Source organism: Ammospiza nelsoni, chromosome 18 (assembly GCF_027579445.1).
Source record: "Ammospiza nelsoni isolate bAmmNel1 chromosome 18, bAmmNel1.pri, whole genome shotgun sequence".
Taxonomy (NCBI): domain Eukaryota; kingdom Metazoa; phylum Chordata; class Aves; order Passeriformes; family Passerellidae; genus Ammospiza; species Ammospiza nelsoni.
Window position 1 is genome coordinate 1,643,397 of NC_080650.1, and position 18,008 is coordinate 1,661,404.

General features: G+C 46.9%; 1 protein-coding gene across 1 annotated transcript in view; it reads right to left on the reverse strand.

Moving 5' to 3' along the window:
• The window catches only part of AACS (acetoacetyl-CoA synthetase), a 36,776-nt gene extending 24,217 nt beyond the window's left edge, over positions 1-12,559 (reverse strand). Inside the window, exons 1-4 of the mRNA XM_059485092.1 lie at positions 12,338-12,559; positions 9,158-9,261; positions 5,967-6,087; positions 4,107-4,220 (exon numbers count right to left, since the gene is read on the reverse strand). Of these exons, the coding sequence (XP_059341075.1) occupies positions 4,107-4,220; positions 5,967-6,087; positions 9,158-9,261; positions 12,338-12,455 (457 nt within the window). The 5' untranslated portion in view covers positions 12,456-12,559. The remainder of the gene's footprint in view (positions 1-4,106; positions 4,221-5,966; positions 6,088-9,157; positions 9,262-12,337) is intronic.
• Between the last annotated feature and the right edge of the window lie 5,449 nt (positions 12,560-18,008).

Consider the following 18,008-nt stretch of genomic DNA (forward strand, 5'->3'; position numbering starts at 1 on the left):
AAGTGCCCAAAGGTACAAACCATGCTCAGCAACTGACTCTGCATTTCTGTGCCCTCACCTGATCCCAGAGCCCTGCTGCTCTCTGGGCTCTCACAGATTTATCCCAACTCCACCACAGATAAAAATATGGGTCTGTTCTGGCTGGAGATGCTCCAAACACAGCAGAGGAAGAACTCCTGCTCCTTTTCTCTCAACAGCTAAATGACAAACTACTTCTAAATGACACAAACTACTTCTCTAGTATAGATTAATAGTAGATTCTCATTTAGAAGTAAAGTTAATTTTTTCTTCCTGCCACATCTGAGATTCTCCAGCTGATCACAACAACTCCATGCATGAAAAGCTCCCTGCATTTGTCTGTGCCCCTGGAGATACCACACACCCCTCAGGGTCTAAAACTGAAAAAACAGGAATGTTGCAGACAAAGAGGATGAAAAAAGCAACTTCTTCATCTGGATTAGCATCAGAGCAGTGACCACTGTACAAAAAGCTCTGTATTATAGAGGAATAATGGTGCTGCTGGTTTAAATATTTATCATGTTTGCTCATATATTTAACTAGGGCCTCCATGTTCCCTGATATAATACTTCAGTTAAGGATCAAAGCTAGGGTTTCTCAGCATGGGGAAGGCTACAGAAAGTATTTCTCTATCTCTGAATCTTTCCTTACCCCTTTCTTGAAGGTGGTAAGAAAGGTGGAAACCACCTTCTGTTACCAGAAAGAAAAGGCTCTTCCTCCTTTGGGTGAACTGGAAAGCAACTGAATAAAGGGCTCAAAACTCAGGAGCTGGGAACTCATCAAGCAGGAATATCAGAGTATTACACACAAGGGTTCCAGCAGCACTCCTCCTGACTGAGAAAAATGTATAGTCTCCATAAAAACAGAGAAATGAAAGCTTTACCTGACATAAGACCTGTGAAATCTCTAAGCAGGACAAGCAGCATTTTAAAAACACTGTCTGGATTTTTTTAAGAGGCACTTACAGCCTGATCTGCTCAGGACTAAGTGCATCAGCATTTTCTGTCAGGGGCTATTTGCTTAATCTAGCACACACCAAGATTACTCTTACATGTGTTCATCTACACTGCAGCACCTTACCAAGAGAATTGGTAAAAACTGTAGTCCAAAAATTGGATAGAATTATGCTGAAAACTATGGCAAAAGTCTGATTTCTCAGAGTGCTGAGAACACATTTGTGCAAGCACCTAATGCCTTCATCAAGTTTAATAAAAGTTTCCTCTTGGAAAAACAGGCACCCAAACATCCAGTTTTGTGCATGGAGGAAAAAAAAAAAAAATCAACAATTGAACTGGGACCCTGCATCAAAGGTTTTGTCTGACCTTGAAAGAATACACCAGGAAGAAGGAAAATAGGGAGCAGCAACTGCAATATCTTCTCAATGTCTTCTATTACTGAACTACACAAGCTCTTAAACTGCACAGAATTGAGACCAGACTCCTATTTTCCCTTTTCAGCATTTCCTGCTCCTGCAGGACCTTCAAGTGGCCACCCTGCCCAACATGACAGTGGCCTGAAACCATCAGCACCCTGTAATCTCCTTACAAAGCTTTAAAACCCACGTAAGCAGCAGGGCTAATGCAGTTGCTATAGATAAAATAGCAGCTTTAGACAATGTAACTCGATATTTGTTGAGGATGTTTTTGTGTGGGGAAGATCAGATTGTTTCCAACTGCTGACTTGTAACAGAGCAAAGCTGGCTACAAGGATGGAGTAGAAGGAACCCAGAGAAGAGAAATATCCTCCCAGTTGTGTTTTGCTCTTCTTTTAGTCATTATCATTTGCCAGATGGCCACTGGGAGACCAGAAGCACCTCACATGTGGATCTGGGAGCTTGCAGTAGGTATTCCATGCCTCTTCCAACTGTTCAAGCATCACTGACAGCACTGCAAGACATCTTCAGAGGAAGAAATATGTTTCACAACACATCTGCTTCAATTATGTTCACTGTTAAGTGCTCTCAGTGAAGGAAAGGGAAGACTGGAATGAAATGAAGCTGAAAAAAAGTGCTGACACCAGAGCCTGTCCACCCACACTCACCCACCTCCAGCTCCAACGTGCTATTACTGTCATGATGCAAGCAGAAATTGCACTGAACAAACCAGGGGGGATGTTAAATGTAATGAGAAGTTAAAGCAGCCTTGTCTTAGAGGCAGCAAAGCGTGGAGATGAAACTCACAGGAAAACAACAGTAAGAGTCATGTGTAATTCACACAGCTCAGATTTGAAGAGAAAGTGTCAACAAAGGGTGTCAGAACCTGACAGGCTGACTGCATGTTAGGCAGCTGTAATGAAGCTGATAGAGTAGCTCCTTTCCATTTAAAACCTGATTTTTCAGAAGCAGCAGAAGCATGCCCTGTGTTACTACAATGAAACAGCAAGAATTGCCTTTCCCTCTGCCATCTGCTCTAAGTTTTGGGACAAATTACACCCCTGTGGATTCTGGCAAGTTCTGGAGAGCCTGATTTTTGATACTACAAGTGGGTGTAGGACTCCAGCTTCCCCACCCAACACTTAATGTCTCTTGCCCAACTCAGTTTGGGAAGCTTCAGCCTCTGACTGAAGTGTTACACTTGAGCTCTTCCAGTGACTGCCAATACCCTCTGGGGTAGCATTGAGATCCCACCATAGAAGTATCTAAAGTGACTTTATTAATACTTGAAAATAGTACCAACTATGCTTTTTAATTTAAATGAGAGGTAAGCCCGCCACCAAAACAAAAAATCAAAAATCAGCCAGCCTGCAGTGCTAAACAAGACCGTCATTAACTAAAAGCAACTGTTAGTAAAATTATAATAGCATTATTAGCAACACAGGCTACAGGAATATTTCAAGATCACATTTTCTCCAGCTACAGAGTACATTTTCCCTGCTGCTGAAGAAGTGAACAGATATGACATAACTAAAGTTGAAAATTGAGATAAAATTCAAGCAACTCCATCTTCATTCAGACAAACCTTCCCAACTTCACTGTATGGCTCATACCTAATTAAGGATTTAGCTCTAATTCCATGTTAAAAACCAAGCCACCAGCTGTGATAATTTCATGTTTCCAGCTCCAGAGCATACTCATACCATATGCAAGAAATGAGCTCTACTGAGGAGATTTACACTTCCAGGTCATAGTTGTGGGTTTAAAATTTAGTTTTCAAGACGTTAAAGTTTGCAGCATGCAGAAAACAAATCAGAGTTTCATCACTGTGGGTTTGCATCATGTAAGAATTTACACACACTTCTTTAGGATAATGGCCAAGTGTTGCTCAAGGAACATGGGATTCACAATGACACAAACCCCAGAACTGCCAGGTAGGAGCCAAGGAGCTTCAAGAATACTGCAGCTCTGACCTGCACTACACTGACAAATTAATGAGTATCAGAGCACACAAAATAGAGGTGAAGCAGCTCAGCTGGGAGACCAAACCCAGCAGTTTAGAAACCAATGGAACTCCTTTCCAAGCCTGGACTGCACACTGGACCAGCTGTTCACAGCACAAAAACCTGTTTGTACAGAAAACCACACATGACAGTCTCTTGACAGGAAACACTGCTGCAGAAGATGTGGAGAGCTGCTGAAAGCATTTAACTTGAGGAGTTCCTGCCCAGCAGCTGCTCACTGTCCCCACTCTGGGAGCAGGACAGGCTCTCCAGACCTGCAGCTCCCTGAGCACTGGGGCACCTGGGGCCACAGGCTCAGGAACTGCCAGTGGCACCAGGACAAACAGCCCTGGACCAGCATTTCCCTGACTGCCCCACATCAATCTGCCAGACCTTGTGACTCAGGGCTCAGCCACAGGCACAGCTTCCATCTCCTCTGCTTCCACAGAGTGTTTCTGGAGCAGACCTTGGTGAATGAAGCATTTTCCCTCCCCCTTCTGTGCTAGAGAACCCACAGGCTAGTCCAGGTTCCTTCCCTCTAGAAATGCATTTCTTACAAATGTAAATACAGCAGCACAAGAGCCTTTTCTTTACAATGTTTATTGAAATTTTCTGTGAAACACTATTGCACAGGCATGTTTCTGTAACTCTCACTACTCACATGCACATTTCAAAAAAAATTCCACCTCCTGTCCCTTAAGAAAATTACTCACCCACAACTCTGTCTCCTACTTTTACTCCCATCTTCCTCATGGCTGCAGCATACAAAGCTACAGCTTGTCTCAGTTCTTCAAAAGTAACTTTGAGGATTTCTTCTTTGCCTTCCCCTAAGGAAAGAAAAGTAAAGCAATCACTCAGAAATCAAGCATTGCAATGTGAGTATAGCACAAACCACCAATCCCAGTACAAAGCAATTCTAAGAAAACAGCTTCCACTAAATATTTATAATTTTGTTTATGAAGTTGCTCTTAAGCTGCACCAAAAGCTCTTCTTTTTAATGGGAAACAAGTATTAATCAGTGGTGTTTGTTCAGTAGGTATGAGGGCATTCCTAAAGATAAACACCTCTGCAGAAACACAAACTATTCCCTGGAGAAATGTGTGCTCTCAAGGCAGATTCATGGTAAATAGATTGCACTCACCAAGGCTAATTTTCAACATAAGAACCTCATTTTCCCTTTTTGCTCAGTTTTCTCATCAGGTCTAGGAAGCAGCACAAGCTCAAGTTGAGGTTTTATTACAGCAAGTCAGTGACTAGAAAATCATGCATATCCAGGCCTGACTTTTGCTGTGCTTTTGGAACATCTGCCTCTGCCAATGTAGCACAAAGCAAACAAACTAAACTGGACTCAACTCCCCCCTGAAAGGATCTGCAGGGTGTTTTCCCCATTGTACTGAATGTCAGGTGTTACATAAGCCCTTAATAAATCACTCGTGAAACAAAACAAACAAACCTAAACGTTATGAAAGCAAAAATCTGTCACCTTGAAGTCCCTTCCTGCACCTCCTCAGTGTGACTGCTGCCCTATTTCCACCACCCAGGCCTTGCCATAGAACACACACCAAGGATGGCACAGAAGAGGTGAGCTGCACTCCCTGCTCCTTTCAGAACAGCTGCCCTCAGCAGGGAATGGCATTTTTCACTCTTTGGCCTTCTCAGACCTTCACAGCAGTAAATCTGGACTTGCACAGAGCAAGGGAGCAGCTCGTGATGCAGAACAGCCCAAGTCCCTGCTCCATGTGGTTCATAAACTGAGCAGGGACTGCCAGCAGAGCCTGGGCTCCCACAGAGCAACAGGAAATGAGAACTGATCTTTCTACATGATTAAAGCCCCAGGAGAGGGGAATCACAAAAAAGACTCGCCATGGGAGCCAGGGACAAGTGAAACTGTTTAGGAAAGTTATATTTACACTCCTATGCCCTGTGCCACCCCCAGAGCTCCCACAGACCATCCCCAGTGAACACAAACCTGAGCCAGAGCGCCCAGGCACCACTCTGACCTGGCAGCAGGGAGTTACCAAGAAATACTCTGACTTAAGAGGCCTTAAGAAGATTAAACACAGCAGAAGGTCACAAAAGAGATGCAGGTGGACTTCTGCTCACCACAGAGGAGCCAACTGCTCATTCCAGCATTCATACAATGATCAACTAGGAAATAGTTCTGCTCCTTTTGCTGTCACCACCTGTGATTAAGTGACAAAGCAATTTCTGATACACCTCATGACTTCCTAACAAAAAGGCCTACAGGACAATAACCACATGTCAAATCAAGCAATTATGACAAATGTGAAATAATACTTCAAATATCGAGTGATGTTAAACACAGCATGACCTCCACTACCTCTAATAAAACTTCATTTAGCTTGGACAGGATTTTCCAGATCTAGATTCCCAGAGCATGTTTTGCTGGGTTTTTTTGCAGAGCTGTATCACAGACTGTGCAGTGTCACTGACTTTATCACCCTTTTTTCTCTCCTCATCCAAACCAGTTTATTTCCACGTTTCATCAGAGCTGTTTCATCAGGCCTAGCCCTGTGAGCAGCAGAGAAACTCAAGGCATTGATGTTCCTTACTTGCTGCATACAGTGCAATCTTGTCATTGTCCTTGTGCTTCAGCAGATTCTCTGCATAGTTCAGGCGGCTGCCCTTGAACCACTCGGGGATCTCTGCGATGCTTTTGGATGTATCCACCACCTGAAAGAGACACACCATCACTCTGGGCAGCTCAAACAAAACTGCATTTTTTTGGATGTATCCACCACCTGAAAGAGACACACCATCACTCTGGGCAGCTCAAACAAAACTGCATTTTTTTGGATGTATCCACCACCTGAAAGAGACACACCATCACTCTGGGCAGCTCAAACAAAACTGCATTTTTTTGGATGTATCCACCACCTGAAAGAGACACACCATCACTCTGGGCAGCTCAAACAAAACTGCATTTTCACAGCACTGTACACAAGTCAGCTCAGCAGCTCCCAGCTCTCTGCAGACTCTGTTAGGCAAGAATCGCTTCTCCCAGCTCACAGATGGCAAACACACTGATCCTGTAATTAGAGGCCTGGAAAGTTTAATTATTTGTCAACTGTCACATGCAAACACGTCATTACAACAAAACCAGGGAAAGTTCCCTGCTGACAGTCCTACCTTTGTACCAGCCTTTAACACACAAGTAAAACAAACCACTGTGACTACACCCAGAGCAGGAGATGCACAGAGCTCAGGGACACTGGGGGTTTGCCCCTGGGAACCCCAACTGAGCTACAGCACATCTGAACTGTGCCAGGCCTTCCTGCCCCCTTGTTTGGGGACTGTGAGCATCCACCCTGCCCCACCAACAGCAGGAGCTCACACAATGGGAATTCAAAATAATTCATTGTACAGTCAAATGTAACTGAAGAGTTCCAGCTTTTTATCCAAGTTCTCAATTTTTGAGAATTAACAGGATCCAACAACATAATAAACCTGTATTAACTCCCCACTTAGGACTAAGACATGCAAGGAACTGAAAAATGCAATGAAAAATAATAAAATATATAGTCAGCTGAAATAACTTCCCCCATCCTGAACTAATTAAGCCTCAAAGTATTAAACCCCCTCATAAATCACAGGTAAGGCTAACTTTAATAACACTGAGCCCCTTAGCATTAGCCCAAGGTCTAAATTCTTCCCAAAATGGCCCTCTGCTTCTGATTCAGCTGCTCAGCAGCACATTTCTTTGGAAATCTTCAAATAGAAACTTTATTTTACAGCTGTGTTTTTGAAAGCTTCAGTTGGTACCCTCAGGTTCTCTCTCATGGATTGCACATACATTACAGGAACAGCATTCCTCCAGCCCAAGTGAAAGGCTCTTCTGAAAGCCAAGCAAGCCCCAAAATACATCCCACTCCAGAAAACCAAAGGTTTTTGCTTTGAGAGCAGTGCATGTATTACTGGAGGCAATCTTAAAATTAACTTTTAACTTAAAACTCATGTTGAAGTGCACTGCTGCATTATTTTATTTCAAATGTATTTTCTAAAAAAGGGAGCTCAGATTTCTCTGCTCCTAACAATTGGCAAGAACTGAGTTATAACATCTACATCAACTCAGGCTGCACAAATGATTTTTGTACTAACACACACTACTGCAGCAATTAGAAGCTGCTCTTAAAACTGACTCATTTCTGGCTTCCTCAGCTTGAAGAAAAGTGAGCAGAATGTTTCCAACGTTTTCCAGGACAAGATCCAAAACAACTGTGTTTTTCTGAAGTGGAAGCAATCCTTCACAGAGTTTCTGGGAGCTGCACGAGCACAGGGAGCTGGAGTCACAGCCAGTATTGGCACAGGTAACACCTGTGACTCCCAGTTACGCTCAGTCTTTGGTGCTCTGTGAGATGAACAACCTGATCCCTCCCTGCGAGCCCCTGCACAGCACCAACAGGAGTCAGGAGCTGCTCATTCAGACACGTCCTTCATTCACAAGCAGCTGCCTGGAGTGACATTGCCAGCAAGTGACAAAGCCCTGCCAGCACAGCTCTGCACACTGAATTCCTCTGCTCATGTCACAGGTGACACAGATGTCACTCAGAACCTTTACCAGGATTAAATAAAATCCTGGCTGCTTTTACTCTGTGTACACAAGGTTTTATTGTTTTTCTTAGGATGACCTGTGGAAGTAGAGGCCGTTTCACTGCTTGGGAACAAAAGAGTCAACTCTGTTTCATTAAAAATTTTAGTCACCTCAAAACAATGTTTACTTCCAGCACACAGCCAGGATCAAGCTGTAAGACTTCAAACTTTTCATCCTTCTAGGTAGCAGAGACCAGCTCAGCTACTCTGACAGTTGCCAGAGTTTGAGTTAGCATCTACAGAAAATGTTAAGTGTTGATAAGGCTCAGACTACACACCCCAAGGCAGGCTAGCTCTTACACTCTTGCTGCATTCTCTCTTCTGAAGGGTGGGTCACAGTAAATGAGACAGCTGAGCACACAGCCCCTACCAGTACAGAAATCAGTAAAACAGGAAAAGCCAAAAGAGACTTGTCAGTCCCCTCTGCAGGACTGCCAGTACTGAGGGCTCTGGAACAGAGGGACTCCAGGCATTAAGACAAGTCCAGTCCTCCCTACTAAAGGCCAGGAAGGTTCCACTGCATCAAGCTGTTCTAGTAATCAGCCCAACATCTCCCTCAGATGGAGAAGCACAGAGGGATATTGATATCCTACACCAGGGCTAGGCAAGGGCTCCACTGGCAAGAGCTGCAGAGTCACCTTTGTTCCACAGGAACCCTGTGGCACTGCCTGGTGTTCCACCCGTGCCTGTGTCCAACCACCACCATTTCCCCAGAGATATTCCAAGCCTGCACCTGACTGCAGAGCCTCCACAACCAGCTCTACAAAGCCAGAGTGTAACACTTGTGCTTATCAGGTAAGCTGACTCAGGGAAGGCAAACATGGACTTGACCCAATGCCAGCATGTACAAAACCAGGATGATATTCCCTAAGGCAGAGCATTGGCAGACTCCCCACAAGCAGCCAGGAATGACAAGGTGTGCAAGAGCACAAGGACACAGCAGAACTGTTTAGGACAACAAAACTCGAGGGTTTCACTGCCCTAAAGTGTGCCAGCAACAGAACACCACCATCCACCACACCAGGAAAGCCAGGACTGGGCCAATTCCTTGTATCACTTCCCAGAGTTCTAAGAAGAGGTCAAAAGGCTGATTGTAACATCAGTTTATTTCCCCTTTGTGCTGCACTTGCTGTGAGATAAGCACTGAACTTACCTCATCGTAGAGGCGAGAGCAGATGATGTTACTGAACTTCCAGAATTCTGCCCAGAAGTCTGAGTAGGACTCCACTGACCACTGGTATAATTCATCATAGTTGGCTGGAAGCAACAGATATGTGTCAGCATTATGAGAGAATCACAGGGATCCACACAAACTACAGTTAGGGAAAACCCAGATAAAGAAATGTGTGGCTAAAACAATTAGGAAGATAAATGTGACCCCAGAGTGGATCACACTGCTCAAAGCAAGTGACTACAGAACCAACAGGGTCTGCCTGGACACCTGAACAGATGGCAGCACTTCAGCTGAGTGCCATGAGCCATTTGCCACCACAGAGCCAGCAACCTTTCCTAATAACTCCCTGCAATACCTGCACACTGCCCTCCCATCAGTGCACCTGGAGGTTAAACAAGTCCTGCCTGTTGACACTTCCTATCTATCAACAGGACACTTTCACACAGCAAGAGATAAACAAGGCTTCCTGACAAGGGACATTTGCTGTAAGGTCCCAGATGGGGCCAAAGGGCTCTGATAGCTCAGGGACACAGATTAGAGGCACTCTTTATCCAACTGTGGCATCACAGCAAGCACGGCTGATTTTCAGTGAGTATGAGGTCTGACAGACTGCAGCTCTCCTTTTCATGCTGAAACAGCATGGATGAAGTCAAACAAGAGGTTTATTAACTAAACATTAACACCATGGTCTGGCATTAAAAACATGCAAATAAGCAGCTGAAGTCTTACCTGATTGTGAGACACCTAAAGTAACCTGAAGCATGCATAGCAAACCCCCCAGTTCAAACTGAATGCTGCAAATTAGTGTAAAGCAGCTCTAGTATGAATAACTGAAGCCAATTCTCACTGCAAGCTTGGAAGTGACATTTCCCCATCATGTCCACAATATCTGAAGCTGTGCCAGCAACCAATTAAATCTTTCTGCCATCAGTGACAGTAAGTTTCCTGCTCTGCCAACTGTTCCCTATCTGATGCTTTCAGCTAAACCACTCAAAGGCATTTCACCAATTATCTCTGGTTTTTCAGCCTGTTAACCAGCCAATTGCTGCAAAAGTGAACTTTGCAATCCCTTTTCTAGAAGGAGGACATCTTCCAGCTTTTTAAAAGAAAAATATTCAAAACAATCTCTGCACTGTTATTCACACTTGGCCACTGCTTAACTGCTTCCCTACACAGTCTGTCCTTTCCACATCTTATTCCCACATCAATCCTTTCCATCACAGTGAGATTATCCTCACAGAATTATTGATAGACAAGGCAAAGGCTCTTCTATGTGATGCAGATGTTATCCACACATTGGCAAAATCCCAGCCTCTACACACCCTTTTTACACCCCAAAGTTGCTCATCACTATCCCCTACTCCACACTTCAGCTGCACAGAGATAAGACTTGACACAAGAAGAATTCAAGTTTCCATCTCCTCCTTCAAAACCCAGTTGTACCATCTGCTCCAAATCATTTGATACGTGCAAGAAGCTGCAGGTCACTACTAATTTGGTTTCTTACAGCACAAACAGTTTGTTCTGGTTTGTCTATACAGTTTGTTCCAAATAAGCTGCAGCATGCAAGTCCTTCAGGGCACAGGCCTGTTACTCAGCAATCAAACTGATTTTTGTGACTGCATTTCCAGGGCCCAGCAGAGGCATTGTCTGGGATCTATATTGCCCTCAGCTCTCCTCAGAGTCCACTTCTTAATGCTGGAGAGTATCCATTCTTTGTTGTGAATAGCACTCATGCCAACAAGCACCAGTGCAAGCCTAATGGAAGCTGACAAAGGTTTCTAAATATACACAGGCATCCACCTTCCAACAGAGAAAGCCACTTCCAAGTGGGATGACAAGAGTTCTGGTTGTTCCAGCCATAAACACAGGCAGCCCATCTGAAACTACATTTGCTCTTGATTGTCCGTGCACCACTTACATCATTCCACTCAGGAGTTGCCTAAAACCCTGAATTAACGGCTTCCCATCCAGCAGGAGGGTTAGGATACTACACACCTGGATTCCAATGGGAAAGCACCACAACCAAAATAATGACCTGGCTCACCCACACAGTAACAAAATTAAGGAAGTGTTTCCCAGACATGAACTGCCAGAAGCACTATTGACACTGCTCCCACTCCAGAACGTGCCTGCTCACACCACTGACACTATAATAGACTGACAAACTTCCAAACCACCTACCAAAACTACTCCTTTCACCCCATATCAGACAAATTACTACGGGAAAGCTACACAAGAAGCTGACATAGGCCCCAAATATCTAGGGAGAATGATATAAAACTGACTAGTTGGAACTGAAGGGTTTGATATCCACATGTACCGAAAATGACCCAGCCCATGATGCACCTGAGCCCCCAGAGCCAGCACCACTGACTCCCGAGAGCCCAGGGGCACGGAAACCTACAGACAGCACTTATGGAAAAAGCAACCCTGAGTTGGAAACACCTTTGCACATCAAACCCCTGCCCAAAGCAGGTCTCATTTCAGCAGAACAGGTTGTTTCCAAGTCAAAAACCACACAGGTATATCTGAACAAGCACAAAGCAGGGATGGCAGTTCAAGAGCTGTGGAAGATGCATAGCAACTTCCACCTCTGAACAAGCTTGTGTATCACCATTCACCTCCCTACTCACCATTCACTTCCCAGCATACCTGACTATTTTAAGACACATACTCCTCATACTGAAATGACCATAACTGCACTCTCACACGCCTCTGCTGCTGAAGGATCACGCTAAGGCTCACACTCACCTCAGCCGTGGCGACAGTGATCCCGCCTTCCCTTTAAAACACGAAGGGACTCCGGTGCCGCTGCCGGCCCCAGCGCTGCCCGCACCCCCGGCGGCTCCGCAGGCAGTGCTGCCCGGGCCGCCATCCAGCCGCACAGCGGGCACAGATAAGGCTGTTTGCCTTTCCCATCCGCACACACCTGCGCTCCAGCGGATGCTGCTCCGGAGGCCTCTGGCTGCGGCTCAAGCGGAGCATCCCTCCCGCAGCTCCGTGCCCACCCGCCCGGGGGTGCCCACGGGGACCGAGAGCGGAGCGGCACACGGATGGGCCTCACGGTGAAGCCACCGCGGGGCGGCAGCGCCTGCCGGGCCCCACAGCCCGAGCACGGCCCCGGGAAGCGCCCGCCCGCCCCCGCCCAGCGCTCACCCAGGCGGAGCCCACAGCTGCTAGCCACGGCGGCGCGGAACCGGTCCATGTGGGTGTTGCGCTTCGTGTCGGGCTCCCACATCACCTGCGACTCCATGATCTCGGGCTCCCGGGACATGGCGGCAGCAGTGGAGCGAGGCGAGCACCGTCCGTCCCGCAGGCACCCTCACAGCCCGAACCGCACGGCTCCCACCGCGCCCCGGCGCTGACTGCGGCCCCTCCTCCGGGCGTACCCTTTAAAGGCGCCGCCGATCGCATCACTCCGTAACCTTCCGCCGCGGAGAAAAGTGCGGGTCGGTGCGCCCCGCCCCGCCCGCCGAGGGGCGGTGGGGACAGCGGGACAGGGGGACGGACAGCGGGATGGGCGGGCAGGGGCGGCGGGGACGGCCCGGGCAGCGCGGGAGCACCGGGAGGCGCGGGCGGTGCGGGATGAATGGGGAGCGGCCGCCCGGACAGCCGAGAGCCGCCGCGCCGTCCCTGTCACCTCTAAAGGTCACCAGACGGCCCCGGGAGGAACCATCGCTCCGCGCTCCTCACGGCATCGCCGCAAAAACTCCGCCGCTCTGATTGTTTATTTTTTCCCCAAGGAGGCCTGAAGAAGTACCAACAAGTGTCTTTGAGCCAAAATTGAGGCAAGAAACGCGTTTCTCCGTGGCCTCGGCATCCCGGCTGTGCTTGTGTAACGCTCCCAGCCTACACAGCTTGTGCCTTGGATTAAAACTTGATATTGCTGCTCTGCTTTCTAAATGTGCAATTTGCTGGTGACCATCGAGATTTTGCAGCAACCGATTTCAGTCGGGAGTTGGTGGTAATAAAGCACTTAATGTGCAATTCACTGCTAGTCCTTGATCTTTAAGGGTCTTTTTAGAACCTAAAGGACTCCACGATTCACGGTGTACCCATGCTGCTTATGTAACCTATTTTCAAGGTCATGGTTTGCTTCTAATTAATGGAAACCTCAAAAACAGGAATTTGATGGGAAATTATGCGAGCATACAGTATATGAAAGCAAAATACATGTACTACATTGTATACTTGCTCTACGTGTCATTTACATTTTGGTGCTACCAGAATACAACTCCTTTATTAAATCTGAAGGCCATGGAAATGTGATTTAAACAATCCACAATTTTTATTTGCGTCGAGACAGACCTTAAATCTGGTGTATTTTTAAATAACTCTCCCCAGAGTGACTCGGGGAGGCAGAATGGGAACACGTTATCTGCCTGACGTGCCTCCCTCGCCTTGGCAGCGCCCGGAGGTCAGTGGAAGTGTGAAATCCATGGCCGGACACCTGCCAAACACAGAGATAAGGGAGAAGGCAGGGCGGGAGCTGCAGTGTCCAGGTCCCAGAGGGTTGGGACCTGGGGATCCACAGCCCATGGTGGGGAAACTGCCTGGAGAATCCATCTTCCTGCAATCTGATGAAGGGATAACTTATATTGTTTGCCCGCATGTCGTGTAGCAGTGGATGCACCCACAACAGGTTAATGCTCTGTTAATGTCATAAACACTTCACAACCCAAAAGGGGCAGTAGGATTTTGCCTCAGACCCCCAGGCAGCCCCTCTGCACCGTTCACCTGGGGATGAATGTTATAACAATGAACAAACAGCCTGTCGTGCTCTGGGGCGAGCTCAGGGCCAGGTGTGGGACAGGTGGAGAGTGACACCTCAGCAAACACCTGCTGGATGCCCTCTATGGCTGCAGCGCTCCTTGTCGGGACTGGAAACAGAACTGTAATTTGTGATTTTTACTGAGGGGGTCCCACCTCAGGAATGTGGGGCTGCCTACTAACCCCAGTGCTCTGGTGAGGCCACACACGAGTCCTGTACCCAGGCTGGGCCTCCTCTCTGGTCAGGGAGGACATTAAATGTGTGTCCAGGGAAGGGAATGGAGCTGGGGAGGGCCTGGAGCACCAGGAGAGGCTGAGGGAACTGGAAAAGGACTCAGCTTGGAGAAAAGGAGCCTTAGGGGGGGTCCTTGTGGCTCTACACCGCTCCTGACAGGAGAGGACAGCCAGGGGGGGTCAGGCTCTGCTCCCAGGGAACAAGTGATAGCACAGAGCCTTAAGCTGTGCCAGGAGAGAGGTTTAGCTTAATATTTTTATTTCCACAGACAGTAAATACTGGACTGTACTTCCCAGGGAGGTGATGGAATCACGGTGCTTAAGGACACGTCTGACACGGCACTGAGGGCTCTGGTGTGGATGACAAGGCGGTGTTTGGGTGGCAGACGGGCCCCGGTGCTCCCAGCAGCGTTCCCCACCCAGCCATGCCGTGACTCCGCGCCCCGCCCGCCGCCGCCGCGCCCCTCAGGGCCGGGCGGGCCCGCGCTGCGGACGGATCCCGCGCGGCGCACCGCGGCCCGCACGCCGCCGCTCCTGATTGGCTGCGGCGCGCCTGGCCCCACATCAGCCCAGAGCGCGCTCTCCTCGCGGCTGGCTCGACGGGGGAAGAGCCGACGCCAGCAGGAACCAATCAGCGCAGAGGTTTCTCAAGCTACTCTCCCCGCCGACCAATGAGCGGCCGGATCAGGGGGAGGTGTGCCCAATCAGAGGAGCGCTCTCATGCACTCGGCGGGAGGGGCGGGGGTCCCTCCGGTCCCCTCAGCGCCGGGGCGGTGCCGAAATTTCCCGTTTTAGCATTAAAAAATCGATTCGGCTGGCAAAGCCGCCTGAGGCCATCGATTCCAGCCTGTGACTCAACATCCCCCTGTTAACCCGACCACGGCAGTGAGCGCCTCGTGCAACCTTTCCTGAAACGCCTCCAGGGCCGGTCATTCACCCACCTTCCTTCCCGAATAGCCGCTCTAATGTCTAAAATATCCTTTCTGCTAAATATTTCCTCCTAAAAGCAGAGGCAAAACTGCTGCTTTCTCCCACCCAAAGCAACCTGAACTCCTAAAAAGAAAATGAGCAGCTAAATCACCTGAGAAGGGACCCAAAAATCCTCTCGCTGAGCTGAAAAAGGTGTAATTTATAAAGGACCGACCCGGTTATAGCTCCGGGAGGAAGGGGAACGATGGATTTGCTGATAGAACTGGGCTTTTGGGAAAGCCTGCTAGCACTTCCTCACTTTCTAGCAGCAGTTCTACTCTTGTAAAGGAGTTTTACTCCGTATTTAAGAGGGGGTTATGCATCCATGTTCCCTGCCTCCGTTCCAGTTTTCCCTTATCCAAACCAGTTTTTCCCTCTTTCAAAAGCGACTTTGGAAAAATCGGAAGTAAAAGAAGGAAAATTAAACAAACCTTTAATGAGAAAATAGGTATTAACAGGACTGCAGTACTACTGCAATCAAGTTTGGAGACTACATTAGGAGGAGGAAAATAGCCTGAATGAGATTAACTGGAATTGCCCATTCCCAAATCTTTTTAAGCCTTGCCTTATGCCTGCTAATAGTAACAATAGGGTAGAAATGAAATCATGTTTTCTGCCTCAGATTAGATTAGGGGCCATTCTAAAGAATCATGCTGCTGATGACATTACCCCACTGAGGGCTCTGAGGTAACCTGGAGTCACCTGCAAGACTAAATTGATGAAATGCCAGAATCTATGAGATAAAAGTTTTGTAATAATACCTCAGGGCAATCTCTGCAATACGCCAAGGCCTGACCATGATCCCTTGAACCAACAGCTGGATTAAGACATCTAAAGATTTTGGAAATTTAAAAAAAAAAAAAATCCTATATTCAGAGCATCAGCCAGCTGGTTAATGAATCTGGATAAGAATAAGAAACTGCTGGCTCATTTGATATCTGCAGCCTCTATATTGTGTCAGGAGTACAAGTAACCAGAATCAAAATTAAAGGTGTTTGGAGAAAAGGAAAAAAGAAATAAAAGGAAAAGGAAATGGAAAAAAGGAAAAGAAGAAAAGAAATGTTGACACATTGCAAGAAAACCCTCATGGGGAGGACATTAAGGAAAAAAGGTCTAAATGACAAATGGCCATAAAGAGATCAGCTTGACAGCTTGAGGCTGTGAGATGAAGCAAAGACAGAAATGTGAGGGTCAGGGAGGTTAGGAACTGTAACATCAGCTGGCTTTCTTTAAGGCCATGCCACTTTTTTGAGCATAATGATAATTTTAAAAGAGAGAACCCTGTGATTTGCTAAAACTCAGAGCCCTAGAAGCCCCCGATTTTTTCTAAACACTGCTCAAATTGTTGTTAAATCTCTATTTCTGAGTAAAATAACTTACAGAGTTTTTATTGCAGATGAGGAAATAGAGAAGCACACCCATGCCTCCTCTGTACAGTGAGACCCTCACCAAAGGACCTTTCCAGAAAGTGAGACCCTTTCCAGAGGACATTCCTCACAGAGAAGCCGAGTGTGGCTGAGATCTGTGTTTCATGCCATGATGCAATGTATTCTTTGGGCAGACGCCGTTTCATTTATTTAAACGAGGAGGGTGAAATATCCTGTAATTTCATAAGAGCTGGGCATTTGGAGAGATAAACTCACCTGAAATGGGCTCATTGAGACAGGCCAGGATATCAATGAAATACCAGGAATTTTCCCAAATTGTCCTGACCTCGTGCAAAGGATAGCCACTACCACAGGCCTCTGGAACTCCATGGAGAACAGATGGAAAGACACAACAGAAGGGATTTTGAGGGGATTCCTCCACAGAAATTCACACAGAGAAATAGGAATGTTCCCAAATTTGCACAAACAAGACCCATTGAATCATAAACAGCACAAGGGAAGGCCATGGCAACTGGAAACAAAGAAAAGAAATATACCAGGCACAGAAAACTACACTAATTATCATCAAGGTTATTTTGTATGATGTAACTTGCAAGAAATGCCCCAGAAGCCCACATTTAGTGTGTGCTCAGAGGATAAGCACAACGTGGAATTGACAGAAACTTCCTAAGAACCTCCAAAATATCATCAGTTAGCAACCTGTTCTGGGAGAGCATGAGGCTTCAGACTGTACACAGGTAACAACAGATCAGCAAATCTTAAATGAAAGCAAAATTTATAAATGTACAAAGCATCTATATCTTGCTGAAATCAAATCCTAAGTACCTTCCTGAATATGGGCCCGAGCCTTCCAGGGCCAAATAGAAAACAATGCTGAAATGTCCAGGCTGTTCTGCTAAATGTGAAAATAAGTGCTTTGGCCAGACTAAAACTGGGAAAAGGGCCATGGCAGAGATGCCTATATTCTAAATATCTACTCAGCTAGCAGTCCTAGGCTGAGCCACACAGTTTAAACGCCAAGAACATGGAGTATAAAATCAGGCCCCACAGTCTCTCCTCATAAGAGATGCTCCAAACCCCAAATCATCTTCGTGGCCTCAGCTGGACCCTGTCCAGCAGCTCCTTATCTCTCCTGTACCCAGCAGCCCCGAGCTGGGCACGGTGCCCTGTGCAGGCTGCCCTGGAACAGAGGCCAGGCAGAGCCACAGAATAAAGCAGGGATTTATTAGAAGGCCTCCATGGATCCACCTTGGGCAGCACAGGAGCCCAGCCAGGGCTACACCCAAAAATGATCACAAAAAAGATGACTGGTCAGGGGATCTCTCACTTTTGTAAATTCTGCTCCATTCACGTATTGGAGTTAATTCTGCAATTATAGTTTTAGATTATTAAGTCCCATGCTGCTTGTTTTTCTCTTTTCATTACACATTGTTTCTGCTCTTGGGCCTGAGATTTGGATCATTTAT